Raw genomic sequence first — 22,932 nt, 5'->3', positions numbered from 1 at the left:
TCAAAGATAAGACTTGCTGTCCATTAGAAAGTAAATGTTTTGAAAAAGGAATTGTTTATAGAGCTAAAGTGCAAGTAGATGGCTCACAAGAATATAAAACATACACAGGTGCTTTGGAAAATTCATTCAAGACTCGATTCTATTCCCACCAAGATTCTTTCTGATACCCTGAGAATAGGACAGCAAATAGTCTTGTAAAGCATGTCTGGGAACTGAAAGAGAATAACACCTGTCCTTTCAATGTAACCTGAAAAATTCTAGAAAAAGCATCATCATACAGACATGGAGCTTATAAAAGACCTATGAAATGTAATCTTTGCTTCTCAGGAAAGTTCTTCATCCTGTTCCAGGATAAACATGCTTTGAACCAGACACGCAAGCTCTGAAATTCCTGTAGGCATGCCGTGAGGTTTAAAATGTCAATTCTGGTAATTTCCTTCTTTACTAAACGGACTTCTTTATCAATTAAAAGATCTTGCAGTAAGAGGTTAAAACCAATTTCACTCTAGAGTTTGAAGATTGTGTAGTTTATAATAGATATGTTATCATAATAAATTAAAATAAACTTACTTGAATCTTGCAATAAGTAGGTTAACTAACAAAATGTTAGCTACGAGCAAATATACACACATGAGAGCAGGAGCAACCCAGGCACCATAGGAGCATTCCATATCAGGATTGGTACAAGCTGCAAAAAGAAAAATGAACAGAAATGAAACTTATGGATATATATAAATAGAATATATATCATAGTGGAGAGCAAAGGTTGTGATATTCTTCAAGAAAGATTCAATTTGATTTCTGGCTACCAAGTACAGCCTTTGAATATTCAAGCCAGCAACTTTCTTTTATATTATTCAATGATTTCTTTCTTAGACAGCTCTTCCACAGAATTCTTAAACATTTATCAATTGAAATAACAACTGGCAGAATGATCTGCAGGCATTATGAACAAAGACCTGAAAAAACAACCTATGGTTGGTGACATGACAGCCTAAACCTACAGAACGATACCATAACACAAGACATGATACTACTTCATAAAAATGTACTCACCAACATCATACACTTCATCATGTGCATTATGATGACACATAACAGCGATCTGTGTTGGAAAAATCACATCTCTAAGATTGTCAAGAAGACTGAGAGTGTCTTAGCATCACTCAGTAAGACCTTTGTCAGCTGCTCTCCAGCTATCTATTTAAAGTTGTACATGACTATGGTATGTCCACACAGAGTTTGCATCACCGTCAGACATCTATCATACTTTGAATGTCTTGCTTTCCTGGGCAAGGACACATTAAAGCTCTGATGTCTGGCAACTGAGCTTGTAGGCACCCACAAGATTATCCACCATCTTTCCAACAACAACCACAGGCACCTTTTTGAATTCCATACATCTAATATTCATGGACATGCTTACAAATTCAAAAAAACAGCACAACACCCATGACTTTTGGAAACATTTTTTTATACTCAGAATTACTGAAGCATGGAATAAACTACCTGCATCAGTTAACTGTTGAGACATTATATTCTTCAAAACTTCCATGCTTGCTGAAATTCACCAACAGTATACCTGATGCCCCCCCCCCCACCTCTGTTTCTTCTTCTTTTATTGTTTAAGACTTTTTCACTGTTCACTTCCTGTGCATATTCTTTGAACTCTTCATGCAGTTTTGGTTATTTTTTCTAATGAGTTGTAGTGCACCCGAGCACTGCATACAATAAGTTCATTATATATTATTATATATATTTAAATAAGTTTGATTCACCTAGACCAAGTGTTTTTTTTTTCATCACTAAATTTAAGCTAACTCTACACAAAATCTCAAATATAATTTATATCAGAGTATGATTTAAATATTTAAACATTAAATGATTGGAACATTGCTCCTATTACTCATTACAATACTCTGTCCTCTTTAAACAACAATAAATTTTGCTTTGCTGAAGTTGGTGAAAATTCCATTTGCATCTCACCACCACAAAAACCTGTTTAAACCTCCCTGTCACACAAATCCACAACATTTTACTCTTTGGTGCCCATGCCAAACACTACAACTCAGTCAAACCTTCAAACCTTCTTAAAAAGCTGACACCGTTGGATTTTACCTCCTGCCTCATCATGTTTACTTTCAATGTCTGACTTTGAAATGTTTAATCTAAAGATTATCTACATTGATCCATCTTCCAGGCAAAGACAGTTTTAAAATGATTTTGGGCAACATCCTTTTCTTCAGTTAAAAAAATTAAAAAGCATGATATAATGATATCATAGAATAGCTAATTCAGGTTATTTTCAACGTATGTAAACTACATTATTCTGACAGACAACAGAGGTAAAAAAAATGTGCAACTATAATGTTTGTTTTTGAAAGAGATATCTATTCAATATAAGGTTCATATAAGGTTATAGCATAACAAACTGATCATGTGTTTATATACATATTAAAAAAAAATCCTAACATCACTGTTTATTTTCTGAATGTTTAATGTGATAGGATACAAGCAGAAATGTAAATAAACAAGTTTTCATTTTAATTGTTGCAGCTGCAAAACTACCATAAAGCTGAAAGAGTCAATATATCATAGTTCACAGCACTGAAATCCTTACAAAGTCAACAACAGAAACTGCTTCTACCAAGAGGGTAATGATATTTCAGAGTTGATTACAACACCTTTTAACATCAATTGCATAATATTCTGAACAAAATCACTCTGATTATTTATTGGAACATATATACAGGTGTAATAGGTATGGCGTTCTGCTTAAGAAAGTCTGTCTAATAATAACATGGTTCTAGATTCAGTACTACTGCAGAGTAGTTTGGGTGAGGGTCATCTGACATAATACCATTTGATTAATAATGAAATTTAATAGAGAGATAGAAACTGTGCATATGCCTTATATATATCACACCCACAGACACCTAGATATCTGAATACACACACACACAGATACTTGTATATTATACACACACATTCATACAAATGTACATCCATATAAAGTCAAGAGGTACAAAAGGTGAATATATTTATTTAACTACAGGATAATGGCCAATTCACAGTCTTCATGTAATAATAATTTCAGTGTATAATAATTCATGTTTACATGTCTGCACTAATATGCCAGATATGTCTTATACAATACATGTATTGTATAATCATGGTTTAACCCAGAGTGGAATCAGTACAAACACGATGTTCTGGTGATCTGATGACCTAGCTCTCATTATCTGCATCAATTTGTAAACATACAGTTGTAGTGTATAATGCACAACATGCATAATAGTGCAGACATGTAAACATAATTCATTATACACTGAAATTATTATTACATGAAGAAGGGTCCTGTGATTAAATGAATATATTCACCTTCCATACCTCTTGAAATAATTTCCTTGATCAGATTACCTGGATTTCAGCTGCTTGGAACTCTGCATTATACTCCTCTGTACTGGATTACTATGCGATCTGCTAGATGAGTCCACTGGAGGAGCTTTCTGTGGTAGCCACACTATTCTATGAATCCATATATTACACTACACACACATATATATCTCAACCATACACACACACATTATATATATATATATATATATATATATATATATATATATATATATATAAATAATACAGAATGGGACAAGAACGCAAAACATCCAGACAGTTAGGTGATACAAGAAAGGGACAAAACATACAGATAGACGATACAAAGAAAACACAGACGTGTCATTCAGAGTTTTCTCTCTTCAGTCGAGATCCAGATTATCTTTGTAATTTCGGCTGGTTATTCTCGATATTGCTCCAATCTGGCCAGCCCCAAGGGAAAACTAAGCTAAGAGCATTAGATTCCTTGGAAGAAAGCAGCGAATGTATACAAAAACAAGGACGGAAAATAACGAACAATGTTACACAAATACAGTAGGAATAATAACGGGACATAACAACAGATGTCTTTCAACTAAGGATGAATAAAATTAAGCTGGCGTATATGGAAATAAGGCCTTACAGCCGGGATACAAAATTTCACAGGCACAGGAAGAAATAACGATGTTTCATGCACAACGGCTGTCCAAAAAAAGAAAGGTCAGGCTTGGCCGACCACCGGACACATGAGAAGAGAAGAGGGAGAGGTAGAGAGACAAAAGAATTAGGGAGGGGCAAGAAAAATGACAGGGACACAGGGAAGTGAAAAGTGGAGGGAGAAGAGAAAGCAAGGAAATGTGAATGAGGGGGAACAAAAGAACGAACAGTGGAATGAACGAATGAGGATGTATATATATAAATAAACTAATTATGCTGTATAATTAACTGTAATACGCAGATGTACCAATCTTAATATTCATAATAAATGACACCCAGATTGCTCACCCTAAGTAATCCTAGGTGTTACTTACTACTCAATGTAATCAGCCTGAAACTAGATTATAACTGAGTGCTTGTATGGTACCCACCTGGATAATTTAACTCCATATATTCCTTGTATGTATATATTTATATATGAATGTACAAATCAACATACGCTACATTTATTCATGCATAATATGGACATTCTACAAGATTATTCAAACAAAGCTTTAATCTTGAAGACAATGTTTCATAACTAATTCAATTTATTTTTAAATAGTCATTTGTTATGTTGCTTTAGGCGTTCCATCTTTTAGTTTAACCTTGCATGTACTTTAGATTATTGAAATGGTATAAAAGAAAGTTGTTCCTGAATTTCTTTGATAGTATTTTTAGAGTTTATTTGTTTTAAATCTTTTATACCTTTTTTTAAAACTTTGCTAATTTTATCTTATAAAATCTTATGTGCATTACATATATATATATACACATACACAAATATATACACACACCTAAGTACATCTACATACATATAAATACATATACATACATACAAATACGTATATACATACAAATACACATATACATACACACACACCCATGTGTGTATGCATATGTATACACACACAGATATCTGTGTGTGAACACATTAGGCATGTGTATATTTTTCATTGATATATATCAGTGAAAGATATAAACATAAACACCAAAAGAAAAGTGGAAAGCTGGCAGTTTAGTAACTAAGTCCCCTGTGTTATTAATACTCCTTTGTTGCTCTCACTAGTTCACTGCTGTCAGGAATATGTACAGTAAACCAGTGATAGGCCTATTGGAAACCTATAAACCAACAATGCTATTGTTCACAATTTGAGATACATAAATAAAATACACATCTGTGCTTTTAACTATGGCCAAAAATATCTGCTTCCGTGTATGCAATAAGAAGTGACATTTAGAGAGCATATGTAAATAGAAGTAATAAATACAGTCATTGATTTGGACAGAAAAATAAGTTATCTTCTGACTTGGAGGTAATTCAAAAAAATTCAACACAGCAAATTTAAGTCATTGGTAGAAATATTGATACAAACTAGTTTAACAATTGCCAATCATTCGAGAGTATGTCAAATCATAGTTTGTAGTTCAAATTAATTTTTTTGTTCCTGTTCTCTTCCATCAGGACGCTTTTAACTCTTTTGATACCAACCTACTTAAGACCAGTGTGCCTGATTCTATGGGACAAATTTTCTGCTTTTAAGTGTTTTAAATAACAACCTTCCTTCAAAATTCTATGTTAATTTATGTTCCAAACACCAACTTAATAAATGACCTCACTATTTTATCAAATTTTTAATTTTTTTCAAAATTAATTGAAACAAAGCAGTATATTAAAAAAAAAAATGGTAATAACAGCATTAAAGAATCATTAGTGAACCTCATTCAATATATATATATATATATATATACACACACACCTATGCTGGTGGCACGTAATAAGCACCATTTGAGCATGGGTCGATGCTAGTGCTACCTGACTGGCTCCCCATGCCGGTGGCACATAAAAAGCATCATCCGAATATGGTCAATGCCAGTGCCCCCTGACTGGCACTGTGCTGGTGGCACATAAAAAGTACCATCCAAACGTGGTTGATGCCAGTGCTCCATGACTGGCTCCTATGCCAGTGGCATGTAAAAAGCACCCACTACACTCTCAGAGTGGATGGCTTTAGGAACGGAATCCAACTGTAGAAACCTTACCAGATCAGATTGGAGCCTGGTGCAGCCTACTAGCTTGCAGGTCCTCAGTCAAACCGTCCAACCCATGACAGCATGGAAAACAAATGTTAAATGATGATGATGATGATATATATATATATGCAAAATTTAGGTTAGTTAAAATATGTTTGTGACATATTTCAACTGCTAAAAGGCAAATTCACTGCAGTTATCATGGAGAAAATATCTCTCTTATGGTAAAAAGGTGTGAAAACACTTGGTTTGTTCAGTGTCACCATCTATCAGGAATCCAAACATTGATGTGCTGAGTTTTTGACTCTTGAATATATATATATATATATATATATATATATATATATATATATATATATATAAGCAGTAATAAATCTCTGAGTGGCAAATATACTTCATGATATATATATATATATATATATATATATATATATATATATATGCGTGTGTGTGTGTGTGTATAAGTCATTTTGAAAAGAAGCCCATCCAATGTAAAAACACAAACATGCTCATGCAAATTAATGGATTTTTTTTTTTACGTAAAGCTATATATAAAGCAGCCAAATGTTGAACTGAAAGATCACTCTATACTTTTCAGTAGAGTAACATAGTTATTTATTTTAGAAGGAAAGGTTGACAGTGATTTTCAAGTTTTGACTTACTGTCATTACATTGTTGAAGATACTATTAATATTTTCCTTGTGCATATAAATACATACATAGCTATATATGTATGCATATATATTTACATACATACACACACACATATATATATACACACACACACATTGCAGCTATATAAATATATATATATATATATACACACACACACATGTACAGCTATATAAATATATATATATATATACACACACACACACATATAAACATACACAACATTTATACACACATGCACATACACAAACACCAACATCATCACTTATCTGTTTTTTATGCTGGCATGGGTTGGATGGTTTGATAGGAGCAGCTAAGGCACCAGACTCTACCTGTCTGTTTTGGCATGGTTTCTATAGCTGGATGCTCATCCTAATGCCAACCACTTTACAGAGGGTATTGAGTGCTTTTTATGTGACACTGGCACCAGTGCTTTTTACGTGACACTGGCACCAGTGCTTTTTACATGGCATCAGCGCCAAGCAATATGCAAGACAAAAATGATTGGCTGGGAATGGGGGAATAGCATTGTGGCAGGTGTTTTCCTGTAGAGTGGGATACATAGATAGATAGAACAAGTTAAAGAGTAAGATAAGGAGAGCAGGTGAGTGAGAGAGTAAGATAAGGAGAGCAGGTGAGTGAGAGAGTAAGATAAAGTGAGCAATAGTGAAAGAGATGGAGGTAAAGATGTGCTGAGACATATCCGTGAAATATAGGAAAGACTTGAGAGTGGGGGTTGTAGTAAAAAGCACCATTCGGGTGTGGTTGTTGCCAGTGCCGCCTGACTGGTGCCAGTGGCATGTAAAAAGCACAATTCAAGCGTGGTCATTGCCAGTGCTGCCTGACTGGCTTCTGTGCCAGTGGCATGTAAAAAGTACCCCCTACACTCTTGGAGTGGTTGGCTTTAGGAAGGGCATCCAGCTGTAGAAACCTTGCCAGATCAGATTTGAGCCTGGTGCAGCCTTCTGGCTTGCCAGTCCTCAGTCAAACCATTCAACCCATGCTAGCATGGAAAGCAGATGTTAAACGACAATGATGATGATGATATATGTGTGTGTGTATACATACATACATAGTCAGATATATATATGTAGTTATGTATGCATGGGTGTTTGTGTTTTCTTGCCTACATGTCTAGCCATTGTGTTTGTATTTGAAGGGTTGCAGGAAAATATTAACTAGCTTGGAAACTGGAAGGGCATCGAGCCAGAGAAAATTTCCTGCAATGAATTTCATCTGACCCATGCAAGTATGGAAAAGTAGATGTTGAAATGATGATGTCGATAATGATGACAACTTTAATCTACTTATTTCCAAGATAATTATTATCTGCATAATTTTAAATCCAAAAAGAAACTGTCTCCTCAAAAGACAATTAATCAATACTAAACCAATAGTCAAAAAAAAAAAAAAGTTATCGAATAGCTTTTTTCTGAGAAGTGATCATTAACTCAGAATAATTCAGAACTACCACTTATAACTTTTAACATACTGTTGTTTCCCTCATCTAATCAAAGTTCAGGAGAAGAGTGAAAAAAAAAAACAACATTTCTCTGTATAGTAAAGTGTGGTACTTGATTTTAAAGCACTATGTATTTGATGTGGCTCTGAAACCATTAGTAGTAAGTTTTAGAATTCAGTAAGGAAAAAAAATCTAACTAAAACCGAGATAATGTAAGCTGAGCAAGAGAAATTTTTAAAAATAGGTTTAAAAAATATTGCTAACTTACGATCTATTTCTTCAGCAAACAATTCTCCATAGATCATCCAGTATGGATAAAAGAAGACATTGCGTGCAATGTGCCAGGAAGGATCTTCATGTTGATAGTGTACAGCTTGTCGCACTATTCCAAAACTGATTAAAACTATGAATAAGATGATGATGAAATATGACATATCTCTCAGCTGAAATAGAAACAAAAAAAATAAATATATTAATAAATAAGATTTCATATTCTGTAATTATTATTATTTTCTTTTTAGAAAATCAGTGACAAAAATTATTCAAGTTCTATACTTATAGTTTTTTCCTAAAAAGAAAAAATCTATTCCATGTTTTGCAAGAATTGAAAGCTGCCTGTGAAAATTCAAGCATTTACCTGTTCTTAAAAGTCTTATGCAACTGAATGTATTCTATGGCTCAAATCACCAAAATTATATCAGAATGCTAACAATTGTCTCTGATGACCCACACTAAATATCAAGTAGAATACTGTGGTGCCTGAGTGTAGAACAATATAATAACCATGACAAAAAACTTCAAATCTGCTGAGACTAAAATCTTCAACTGCATAACATTTAGCTGGGTTTTACAATATGAATAAAATAAATTATTCCATATGTAGAGTGAAAAATAATTCAAATGCTAGTCAATAGACCTAGACAAAACCATTGCTAAAATGTCTGAAAAAAAATCCTTTTTATAGAAGCAGTTTTGAAATGTAAATGTGCATAGCAAAAGCTCCAAAATCAATTCATTTTGTTACCAAAACAAATGTTTTGTTAAAAAAGTTTTCTCTTTATTGATTGATTGCTTTCTTTCAACTAAGCCAATTTTTGTAGTTGATTGAATCAACTTCAGTGAAATTTGAACACAGAATACAGAACAGCAGATTAAGCTTAAAATTCACATCATAAAGTAACAGTAAAAGACAGTTTTGTAATTTAAATCTATTTTTTCTTTGTATAATTTAACAATTTCTCAGTAACTCTTTTGATACCAGCCCACCTGTAACTGTTCCATGGTTCTATGATACAAACTTCAGCTTAATAATGACAAAGTAATTTTATTAAATTCTTCAATTTCAAAATTAATTGAAACAAAACGCAGTGTATTTCAAAAGAAATATGGTAACAAAAGGGTAAAAGTAATCTAAGTTAACACCTTCCATCAAAATTTCATGTTAATTTATGACAAAGTAATTTTATTAAATTCTTCATTATTTTCAAAATTAATTGAAACAAAACGCAGAAATCTGGTAAACAAAAATGTTAAAGTTATACTAATTTTGTTACAGATACTTACCAGCTTGCAAATGATCTTCAAATATGGCCCAAGGTATTTATTAACACTGAGCACTTCAAGAATACGAATGTACCACAAAACAACATCTACGATATAAACAAGACGAGAGGCTTGTAAAGTGTCTGCGTTGAACCGCAAACACACTCCTAATGAAAAAAACAAGATGGCGCATGTGTCCCAGATATTCCAGATGTTTGCCAAATAAACTCTCAGCTTCATTAACAGTTGAACAGGTTCAGCAGCAATAACCTAGAATAAACAGATGAAAATTTATTGATTGTTACTGAAGAATAAACATGGAATTGTACAATACGTCTCTGTTTTAATGTCATTTTCTATAATGAAAACATGACAAAATGTTGAATAACAATCATTTTTTTTTTTTTTTTTTGTTATAACTAACTACAGAAATATATACATTATTCAACTGAGAATTGCTACACAAGAGATAGGAACCAATATTGGTTTGCACTCCCAATTAATAAGCTTATGAGACATCAATCAAAACAGTATATAAACCAACAATTTGATGCCAGAAAAATATATGGTTGTCTCTCAATTTACATGTTACTTAGCTTGTTTGGACCAATGTTTTATTTTCTTTAATTTAACATGTACAAGGTACAAGCAAGGCTGTATGGTTAAGAAGTTTGCTTCGCAACCACATGATTTTGTGTTCAGTCTCACTGTATGGCAAGTGTCTTCTATTATAGCCATGGGCTGACCAACACCTTGTGAGTGAATATGATAGACTGAAACTGAAAGAAGCTTATTGTATATGTGTGTATTTACATATATGTGTTAATGTCTCCTTGTCTTGATATCATGTTATAGCTATAAATGACTGTCACTGTCATATAAGTTACATCCTTCATTTCCAATCTTCCACAAAACCATGTCTGGCCATAAGGAAATATTTTGCTTGAAAACAGGTAAGGGTGGGTCATCAACTCTCTACAAATTCCATCCAAACCATGTGAACATGGATAAGTGGATGTTAAAAAGAAGATGATGATGATGATGAAAATCACCACTTCAATATTCCTATTTCACTTTTTCCATTAGCTTACATTTTACTTTCATCTCACTTCTTCAGCAGTGAGGGAGACCACACTCTAAACTAATGTTTAAGTTAGAACTTAAAAAAAAAATTTTTTAATAAATATTTCGAAGTATTTTCAAGACTGAATAATAAAGTTTCAAATGTCAAAGAAGTCAATTTTTTGTAGAAATGATAATACATTCCATCAATTTCAAAATGGAAAGGATTCATAAGAAACTACAAACCAATTTAATATAAATGAATTGTTAGCATAAGATAAAAAAAAAAAATCAGTGCCAGTAGAATAACTGCTTCATCAATAACTTCACATTATGGAAACAATAGGAAAAAGTATTAATTATTATTTTGGATTGTAAATAAAACCCAATATTATAACAGTACTTATACACATACACATACACACACACACACACACACACAGACAAGGAGGAGCTGGAAAGTTCCTGGCTTTAAGGGCATCTGCTCTTAACTGGTTTTAAAATCCTTAGACAAACCTTTTCTGATGTGTCATCCTCAGAAAAAGCAATGAAGTCAAGAAAGACATAAAAGTATTTACTAAATCTTCAAACTATGAAACGACTATTAATTCAGAACCAAAAAGAACTGGCACTCCTTCGCTTATGATGACAAGGGTTCCAGTTGATCTGATCAATGGAACAGCTTGCTCATGAGATTAACGTGCAAATGGCTGAGAACTTCACAGACACATGAACTCTTAATGTAGTCCTCAGGGAGATTCAGCATGACACAGAGTGTGACAAGGCTGAAATGCAGGTACTACTCATTTTTGCCAGTTGAGTGGACTGGAGCACTCAACTGAAATAAAGTGCCTTGCTCAAGGACACAATGCATTGCTGGGAATCGAACTTGCGATCCTACGATTGCGAGCTGAATACCCTAACTACTAAGCCATGTGCCTTCACAATTCATAACCACAGCTTCATATCTATATATGTGTGTGTGTGTGTGTGTGTTTTTAATATACTTCAGGTTTCAGGTCAGTCCCACTGTACAAATGTCTTGTACTGTAGCCTTGGGTTGATCAAAAGCCTTATAAGTGAATTTGATAGACAGAAACTGAAAGAAGCCCGTTTGATATGTGTATTCATTTTATCCTTGAGCAAGACATTTTATTTCACCATGCTCCAGTCTGCTCAGCTGGTAAAAATGAGTAGCATCTGTAATTTAAGGGGCCAGCCTTGTTACATTCTGTGTCATGCTGAATCTCCCTAGGAATTACATTAAAGTTATGTGTGTTTGTGGAGTGCTCAGCCACTTGCATGCTAATTTCATGAGCTGGCTGTTCCATTGATTGGATCAACTGGAACCCTTGTTGTCAAACCGACAGAACGCTAAGTCATATACGCATGTGTGTGTGTGTGTATTCATATGCACAGCGTGTGTGCATGCATATCTACACATTCGTTTACATTTGCAACAAACATTGCTTGATATGAGTCATACTGTAGTTAAAAGTTCTCCTGTCAACAAATCTGCTCACCTCACACCATAGAAAACATTTGGAATGAGAGATCTTTTACTTGAAAAAAAGCAGATACACATTAGTGACAGGAAGGGTATCCAGCTGCAAAACCATACCTCAATAATATATATGCCTAATCCATGCCAGTAGTGAGAGTGGAGGAGAGAAGGAAAAGCATGTAAAACAAATAGATATTTTTAACACACTGATTTGTTCTCAATCAACCAGCATAAAAGGAAAAAAACCTTTTCCAGTTTAGCAAAGTGCAATACTCGATTTCAAAGCATTGTATAATTTATGTGGCTTTCAAACCATTCAGATTCAATATTAAAATTTTAGGATGCAGTAAGGAAAGTTCCCTAACTAAAACTGAGAAAATGCTCTCTACACTAGCATTAAGTTGAATTGTTTTTATTACCATCCATTAATATATTTAATGCAGATTTTTCAAAAGAATGGATCATTTAACGCTTCAGCTAGGATAAATATCCATTAATATGTTCTCATTATTTATGAAAGCTTCTTACAAATGCAGAAGAAAATGACAATGTGGAAGTATTTTATGATAACTTCAAAATTTGTTTAGTTTATTTAACATGAATTCGGACATAAAAACTTCCAGTCTTCAAACCATGAATAAATACTGTCGTATAATGTTGCTGAAATACTATGTTTAGAAAATGTCTGTCTATGAACGAAGCCAAAGTAATTTTCTAAGTAAATAATATTAATTTACTCCAGTAAGTAATGTTAAGGTGGTGATAATTTGATGACAGTGAAATCTGGCCATGCAGTAGAAGAAAATTCATGGTGAATTAAATAAGTTTGAGTGATTAAATTGAATGAGAGGAAAATATTCTAATCAAATGTTTCACAGATTCTTAAGTTAATTACTAAAGTGAAAGAATTTAAAGAAATTTTATATGGAAACAAGAGGCTGGAGAGCTACAGAAATGATAATGGACTGAACTGAAAGTGCCTTAGTTATGTCTGTTTACATTGTCAAAATATATTGCCTTTCTTCTTTCCAGGGTCAATATAATGAGTTGATTTAATCCATTGTCTGGTTTAACACCATCTGGCCCTTTGACACTTTTTGCAAACTTTATAGCAAGCATTTGCACCTCAATTACTATCAGAGGATGACTCCTACCTGTCAACCCTGGAAAAAGATTTATAGGTAAAACCCTTCTTCCTCTGACTAAGCTATTAAAAGTAAAAGTAGCAGTGATATACTGGGGTCTACTAGACTCTACTTCTTAGCTGTAAATTTATGGCCTTGTATCAGTATACTAGATCACTGAGTATGAAAACAGAAGGAGTGAGTCAATAAGCTAGACTATACAGGATTGGCCAAAAGTCAACTGACAGTAAATCAAAACCATTTAATTCCAAGATTTAATTATGTTTAACAAGTGAATGAATTTAATAAAAGCATCTAAATATGAAACATCATGTAAATTGTTCAAACTGAAGTCCTTCTTGAGCAACACATTTTTCCATTTGAGTTAATACAGAATTACAGATAGTATTTATGGAATTTTAATTTACTCTTGGGTGACTTTTGGCCAGCCCTGTATGTTTCACAGTGTGCTTTGAATGCCAGGTTACAAAGTTCAACTCTTGTCAGAGTTGACGTCATCTTTCATCCTCTTGCAGTTGAAAAAATTTTGTACCAATAAAATATTGAGGTTGATTTAACTAACTATTCTCATTACTCTTTGAGTGAGATTTGAATTGAGAATGTAAAAGAAAACCAAACCACTACCACAACATGTTGTACAAGTCTATCAAATCTTCCATTAAATGTGTCATTTTGTAAATTTACGATATTTTAATCATGTCTGTTCTTTACTCTTTAACCAAAAAATAAAGGCAACAGAAAACCTAGACCATTTGGAAAGCTTGCTATGATGAAATATTTAAGCATATTGGATAAAAAAAAAAGAAATAAAAATAGATTGCATTGTGTCTGTTTACAACTAGATCCTTTGAGACTAAAGTATTGTTGAATTAGTGTTAACAGATTTAATGTAATGAGAAAATAAATCTAATTAGAAAGACTTATAGTATGAATGAGATAACAATAGCCCAATGATTAATATCATTTTAATCATTTTAAAGGGCATAAAGTCACCTGTAGACAAACTCTTGTCTCTGGCTCACTGGTATACTGTCTTTACTCTCTGCCATTTCTACTATTATTATAATGGCCTCTGCTCCTTGGAGCTGGCTAGGCACATGCCACCTCCTGACCAACTCATCTCTCCTCCTCTCATCATCCTTGTAATGTCCATTCCACTGGCCTTAGACTAACTACTGTGCACAGACTTCCTTCCTACAATCTTGGCCATATGGAATGCTATCTTAGTCGAAGCCTTTCCATAAGATGTTGATGTGCAAAGATTCAAGAGGAACATTAATGGCAAGAATTTCACCTGTTTAGGAGAGCTTGCAGAGGTCATGAGCACTGGTCCTTCCACCAGAGCCAGCAAGTAAAATAACATAACCTCCCCTTCAAAACAGGGAGACAACTCTAACATGTTTCTGATGTATAAGACCTCCTCAATGGAAGTTTAAAGTAATGTTAGCCTATGAGCTAATATTGTCCTTTCAACACCACAAGTATTTTTGACAGTCACTACATTAAATATGTTAAGAATGTTAATATTAACACTCACTGTTGTATGTGGAATCTGTACCCCACCCCATGATTGGCTAAGTGAACTATACTAGTTAGTATAAATGAGCACGTGCAGAACAGTCTGGAAAGAATGTCATATGCGCAGCCATATTGTACATGTTATAGGAACTATTGAATAGAGATATTGTGGAGTGGCTTGTTGAAGATACAGTTGGAGAGTAATAAGAGAACATCAGGAATGTTTGATATTATAACAGTTCAGATATAACAGTGATGACGAGAAGTCGTATGTCATATCACTAACACTGACAGTTTTTCACATGAATGACATTGAATTAACAAACTCCAGTAATTTATTTTTCTTTATTATTGTTAGCTGTGTAATTTAAAAAATTCATTAACATTTCCCAACAAATAATTTGATCTGACATCAATAGTGCAACAATCTCAAAAAAAATCAAGGGAAATTTTTGCCAGTAACCTTTAGATGGATTGGAACTTTTAAGTCATCCATAAGCTTATCCTCTTTAGGCTTCACCTCCATTTTATAAACTGGATATGGATTAGAATAAATCCATGGTTGTATCAAAACAAAAAGGAATAAAGAAGATGAAAACAAGCCGAACTTGTAATTCCAACTATTATAAAGTGAAAATGTTTTTCTATATGTAGTAGTATATGCTAAAATGATTAAGAATAACAAACAAAAAATCTCACTTTTAGATTAATATTATCTAAACAAGCCAATGTGAAGAGCAGCTCCTGAAGCCTTAATTTTGTTTCTTTAAATTTAATTAAAAAATCACAACCTGAACTAAAAGACAGACAAAAATACAACATCACCATCATTATTATCATCAGTATTTAGCATCCCTATTCCATGTTAGCATGGGTTGGATGGCTTGACAGGATCCAAGAAATATAATTATTAAAAAAAAAAAAAAGGTTCTGCATGTTGAGAAGCTTGCTTTATAACCACATAGTTTCAGGTTCAATCCCACTGCATGGCACCTTGGCCATCATTTGTCAATGGAATAAGTGAAGAGAAACTGTGTGGAGAGCCATTAAATATTGTGACTGGATTTAGTAGATCAGATCAAACCTTGTATGAGTGGAAGTCATCATCAACATTTAATGTCTGTTTTACTGGCAGGCATGGGTTGGACGGCTTGACAGGAACTGGCAAAGCTAGGGGCCAAAGTTTGTTTTAGCTTGGTTTTTACAGCTGGATATCCTTCCTAATGCCAACCACTCTACAAAGTGCACTGGGTGCTTTTTACATGGCACTATTACCAGTGTCTTTTATGTGGCACCAGTACCCACACCAATGCATTTTACAAGGCACCCTGGTGTATATTCTATCAATCCCCCTTCTATGGAATTGCCAAGTTACAAAGATATAAACAAACCAATACCAGTTGTCACACACACACACTGAACAGCCTTCTATATAGTTTCTTCATGACACCTTTGGCAAGTGTCTTCTACTATAACCCAGGGCCAATCAATGCCTTGTGAGTGAATGATGGTAGATAGAAACTGTGTAGAAGCTCTTTGTGTGTGAGTGTACATGTGCGTGAACACACGCACACACATATATACCATCATCATGATATCCACTTTTTCATGCTTGTATGAGTTGCACAGTTTACTGAGGCATATTTTCTATGGGAAGATGCCTTTCCTGACACCTACTCTTAACTGCAGCCAAGCAACATGTTTTTGCAGAATAATGGAACTGAATCACATTCCTTGTATGACAGTGACAACACTCATTTACAACAATCACGTGATGTCAAGATGAGGAGAAACAAGCAAAGATATACACATGACAAGCTTCTTTCAGTTTCCATCAACCAAACTCACTCACAAGGCTTTGGTAGTCTGAGACCATAGTAGAAGGAGCTATACAGTAGGACTGAACCCAAGACCATATATTTGGGAAGCAAACTTCATAATCACACAGTCATGCCTGTGCCTATTATATCATATATGTGTGTGTGTGTGTGTGTATATATATATATATATATATATATATATATATATATATATATATATATATATATATATATATATATATAAACAAAGAAATAACACTGGAAAAACTAACATGGCTGACCAACCTGCTTGAAAGAGCAGCTAAATCTCCAAATTACACCTTGCCATCTTAAATCAAGAAAGGGCATCAAATAATGTAACTATAGACGTACCCACTAAAATGATGGTTACAATTTGAATGATTTTGATCATAGATCTAATGATAAACAACTTAGATACACAAAGAGTTTTTTTATCAATATAGATACAGGTCAAAAAGACATAGCATATTGTTTAATGTACCAGTTTATCAATTAGGGTCATCCTTTTGAGGTCAATAAAATAAATACCAGCTGAACACAGGGGTTGATGTAATTGACTTACCCCTCCCCTAAAATTGCTGGTCTTGTGCCAAATTTGAAATTTATATTTAAATTCACTGATTTATTAAATTTCTGAGTATAAGAGGATTGAATTCAGATTACATTTAATTGAAAACTTTTTTTACATTTTTTATTATTACATCTGAAGAAAGTATGCAGAGATGAAGGATCTTTAAACGGAAATCAAAAATGATTTCCCAAGATGATTTCATCACAAAATAACTATTTACAATATATTCAAATCACAACATATTTGATAAAAAAAAAAGAAGAAAGTTGTGTTAAGACAACAATAGAACATTTCCAATAGTTCCCTTGATAGATTATACAACAAACAGCTGTTTCTTGACAGATGATATAACTTTATAATTTTTATATGTCAATGAAGAACAAAAACAGAAAAATAGAGTTAGTGATTGAAAACTATGATAGAAAATGTCAGTAGTGAACTGATAGGTTTTGCTGTCTTTTAATTAGCAGGATAGACTAGTCTATCATTGCTAGATAGACTTGTCTAGACTTCATAACCCTTCAGCATTCAGATTGCTCTGTTAAATGTAATACTTATTTATTCACATTGTTTTGAATTAATCTTGTATTATTTCACAGCTTTGAGATTTCGATGATGTGATTATGTGTATATTTAGAATGACATCGTAGGACAGGTGTGGCAGGCCAGATCTGGCCAGTTTGAATGTAAAATAGGGAGAATATTTAGGTGATGACAAACTGGTGGGATGGGGAAGTATGTGAATGTATGTGAACATTGACAAGTCTATTAATTTGATTTACCATCCATATTTATATATAAAATACTACAATTATCCATCAATTTTGACGGCAAAGGGCAAGCTAGTTTATTTTATAAAATCCTAGAGTGTATTGCAAACTTTTGTTCTTGAATTTTTTTAACTAATAAATGTCTGTTTTAAACAATATTTTGACTGTTATTTCTAGCAACTCCTGTCGGTTTGTTTGTTCATAGCTTTTAAATATTTAATTTGCTTGCAAATATTTTAATGTTAACTTCGTTCATGTATATTTTGTTTTGACTGTTATTTCTAACAATGTTTTGACATGCTGACCCCCCCCCCCCCGAATGATGGAAGAGGCAACGTACACACTGTTTTCTGATTGGCTCTGAAAATTATCAAAATTTGAACACCTGTAAAATTTTGGCAAAATTTTTCTGGAATAAATGAATAACAAATTCGGATTCAGCGTCAAAAAGTACATCTATATGATACATTAAAATATTTTTTAAAAGATAATTGTAAACAATGACGAAAATCACAAAGATTCACTTCCCAGCTATTTCTGGAACTTATTTACAGTTGACCAGACTGGAGCAACAGGAAATGAAATGTTTTGCTTTGAAAGCACAATGCACCACCTGGTCTTTGAATCGAGACCAGAGATCTCACAAACATGAGTGCAGCACCCTAACCACTGTGCCTTCACATTAAAGTGAAAAACATTAAAAAAAGTAAAAAAAAAAAAGAAATCACTGTTGATTAATATTGATTTCAAATTTTGGCACAAGATCAGCAAGTTCGAGGAAAGGGGTAAGTTGATTACATCAACCCCAGTGTTCAACTGTTGCTCATCAACCCCCAAAAGATGAAAGGCAAAGTTGACCTCAGCGGAATTTGAACTCACAAAATGTCACTAAGCATTTTGCCCAGCATGCTGATTAGTCTACCAGCTTACTGCCATACAGTTGATTAATATTGGTTTCAAATCATAGCACAAGGCCAGCAAATTTGGAGAAAGGGGTAAGTTAATTACATCAACTCCAGTGTTCAACTGGTACTTATTTTACCAACTCTGAAAGGATGAAAGGCAAAGTTGACCTAGGTGGAATTTGAACTCAGAATGTAAATATGGACAAAATGCCACTAAGCATTTTGCCCAGCATGCTAATAAGTCTGCCAGATTACTGTCTTACAGCTGATTAATATTGATTTTAAATTTTGGCATAAGTCCAACAATTTCGGGGGAGGGACTAAATTGATTACAGCAGCCCCGATTCCTGGATCAGGTGATTTGTTGTGTTCTAGAGCAAAAATTTTGTTTCACATTGCTCCAGTCCACTAAGCTGTAAAGTAATCCCAGTAATAGCAGAGAAGTTAACTCTATGACAGACCCTGAGTCCCATTCTGGGGTGAATATTGTAATCTCAGTCACTACCACCCCATGGAAGCCAGGTTAAGTTTTGGCCTTATGAGTCCTAGGACCATGTCAGACATAAGTCCAGGTGACAGTTAGTGTACATGGGGAGATTAGGAAAATTTTCAAAGAATAGATAAAATGGTGAGGAGGACAAAAAAATTTGTTTGGAAAAAGAGCCCTAAAGACAGTTTTTGCTTAGACTAGGCATGATAATGGTTTCAAATTTGGCACAAGGTCAGAAATTTCGTCGGGTGGGGTTGAGTCAATCACATCAACCCCAGTGCTCAACTGGTACTTATTTTATCGACTCTGAAAAGATGACTTTGGCAGAAAACATGACAAAAGGAATGAAAATTATGGTAGCAAGGATCAATCAGAGACCAACAAAAGCATATATGAAGATACCAAGAATATTAAGAGAAAAAAAAAAAACTTTAAAATGATACAAGCAATGTGAATATAACTATTATGGAATGGCCATATAAAGTATATAAATAATTTAAAACTATATGCCAAATAAATAGATAAATAAGTCAAAATACCTTACAAAGAGAACAGGGGGAATATAGAGAAATGAGTGACTAGTAAACAAATGGTAACTTGAATAGTGATTTTATAGAATTTAGAGTAAAGTAAATACTGATAGTGTACTGTATTATTCCCAACCCGTTTTTTTCAATGCCTTAAAGGCTGACAGATGAAGTGTATTACAAGAACAAATTACAAAATAGTGGGAGGTTTTTACAGTGTGTTTGAGAGAGAACAACAAATAATTTTTTTCTTTCTCTCTTTTAGGCACTCTGGACCTCCACCAGAGTTTCCTCTGGCTTCATCCAGACTGAGCATAGATTGTCATCTTTTGGGTCCCCAGCCACCTGCTACACCTGAGTTGGATTGAAATGCATGGCCCTTGTGGGTGGGTGTAAATGTTGCTTCAAAGCGCCGCGTATTGTGCCATCTCCCACCAGACTGAGGCAATGTGGGTGCAATGACGTGTCATGTTCTCGCTCTCGCTGTGCTGTCAGAGTTTGTGAAGTGAATTAAATTGAAGATCATGTTACCATGTGATCTCAATGGCAAGATAAGACCTAAATGTCCTCTACTAGATCATGTTAGTATTATTGAACCAAAAGAAGTAATAGTACAGACCACATACATTGAGCATAAATGAGTTAAACCACCTGTAAAAGCTGCCTCAGTTTTATCATAAAGTGGGCTCTAACAACTGATTTTATGGATAAATGATTTGGAAGAGCTAAAGAAAATAAAAAATAGAAAAATAAACAGATGTGAACTAAATGTGTCCCAAAAAAGGATAAAGGTGGTAGCCATTTAGGGCTAATCTGAGAATGCACTTATTTCAGATTTTCTTGATTAATAAAGGTAAGTGCTATCTCTCAACTGAGGTCTTAGGTTTACAGCTGCATGTTAAGAGTAGGCTTCTTTAACCAAAAAAATGACATGGGTCATGTGTAACAGGGATAAAAGATGGGTGAAGAAGTGCCAGAGATCCAAGTCGAAAGTGACTATGGAAGAGGAAAGCTAAATGAAACAAGGACAGAAGTGGTGAAAGCTGATCTCAGGCTGGTGAACATTCTAAAGATGACAAAGGAATGGGTAAGAAGCTGTGTTGAAAGGATCAGGCCAACCCAACCCATACAATCAGGGAAAAGTAGAAGCAAAAATGTTACTGTTGTTGACGATGATGATGATGATGTGAATCATAGAAAGAATGAAAAGGAACACAAAAATTAAGATGTGTGTGTGTGTGTGAGAGGTGAAAGATAAGGCTGAACAGAAAAATGAGAACAAGTGTATCAAGGCAAAACTGGAGTTAACTAAACTGGCTTAGACTGCTTCAGTTTGATGGTACAACATTTTTTTCTTCTTCAAATAATTTAAATTAAAACCTTGGATCAAAATTTCATGCTAATTTATGCTGTAAGCACTATCTTAAAATTGACAAAGTTATTTTACAAAACTCTCCAATAACATCAAAACTGCTCAAAACAAAAGCAGTGAATTTCAAAGGAAATATGATAACAAAAGGGTTAAAGAAACTACAGGAAGAAGTCAAGCAAGAGAGACAGAGAGAAAATGTAAGAGATGGAGTGGGAAGAATTAAGAGGGGCCAAATGAAAGCAGAGAGGGAGAGGGAGGGAGGGAGGGAAGAACAAACAAGGAAGTAGGGGTGCATGCATACAATTTGCATATTGATATCAATTTTTCATCTGGAATAAAGATAGGCTGGACTATTGAGGGTATTTAGATCCAATGTTATTCCTTCTGTGATATCAAACCTTCTCAAGTGTAATTTTATTCCTTCACCTCAATGCGTTCAGATTTATTAAGAATATTACCAGCATAAGTACCAACTTCTCTACCTGCATATACCCAAGCCAACACACACACACACACACACTATATATATATAGGTACAGCATGGCTGTGTGGTAAGAATCTTGCTTCTTAACCACATGGTTCCAGGTTCAGTTCCTCTGCGTGGCACCTTCGGCAAGTATTTTCTGCTAAGGCACCGGGCTGACCAAAGCCTTGTGAGTGGATTTGGTAGACAGAAACTGAGACAAGCCTGTTGTTTATGTGTGTGTCTCTCTTTCTCTTTCTCTCTTTGTGTCTCGGTTTGTCCTCCCTACCACTGCTTGGCATTTGGAGTTGGTATGTTTACATCTCTGTAACTCAGTTGCTCAGTAAAAGAGACTGATAGAATAAGTACTAGGCTTTAAAAACAATAAGTTCAACTAAAAACACCTTCAAGGTGGTGCTCCAGCATGGCTGCAGCCAAATGATTATAACAAGTAAGAGATAATAGATAAAAGATATAGTATAAGACTAAATAATTCAATATCTCATTTTTATTTAGAAAAAATAGGGGTCTGACAAAAATAGGGAAATTTACCAGCTATGTTTAACATGTCAAGCAAGCATATTTGTTTTTAGTGTCAGTATATAATATGTCCTGTTATATGAGCTACAACATTCATCTATATAATTTCCCCACAATCCATGAATGATTCAATTTCATGTCATTTTATACTTAGCTTTAAAATAAATAATATTTTATTTCAGGTCACTGAGATAGAAAAACATGTTAAGACAGTTGCTTCAGAATGTCTATACCCTGCATTATGATTATAAATTCATATAATATCAATAAAGTATGATTCATACTAAATGTTTTAACCCTTTCTCAAATCACTTCATTCATAGCCCTTCATCATTTAAACCAGCCACATCAGGCCCAAATATTCTACATGCTTTGTGTTCAAACTGGTCAGATTCAGCCTCTCACACCTGCCATATAATGTCTTTCTGAAAATATACTATCAC

The 22,932-nt window shown here is 34.0% G+C and overlaps 1 protein-coding gene across 15 annotated transcripts in view; it reads right to left on the bottom strand.

Moving 5' to 3' along the window:
- The window catches only part of LOC106881649 (transient receptor potential cation channel subfamily M member 3), a 701,312-nt gene that overhangs the window by 11,463 nt on the left and 666,917 nt on the right, over window positions 1–22,932 (bottom strand). For all 15 annotated transcript variants that reach the window (XM_089357688.1, XM_089357690.1, XM_052970748.2 and 12 more), the window contains 3 exons: window positions 9,803–10,051; window positions 8,508–8,682; window positions 571–688 (listed from right to left, as the gene is read on the bottom strand). In XM_089357688.1, coding sequence (XP_089213814.1) covers window positions 571–688; window positions 8,508–8,682; window positions 9,803–10,051 — 542 coding nt within the window. The remainder of the gene's footprint in view (window positions 1–570; window positions 689–8,507; window positions 8,683–9,802; window positions 10,052–22,932) is intronic.

This window comes from Octopus bimaculoides, chromosome 9 (assembly GCF_046866305.1).
Source record: "Octopus bimaculoides isolate indiv1 chromosome 9, ASM4686630v1, whole genome shotgun sequence".
NCBI classification, from domain to species: domain Eukaryota; kingdom Metazoa; phylum Mollusca; class Cephalopoda; order Octopoda; family Octopodidae; genus Octopus; species Octopus bimaculoides.
The sequence above is the reverse complement of the archived record's forward strand: the minus strand, read 5'-3'. Positions and strand labels throughout refer to the sequence as shown.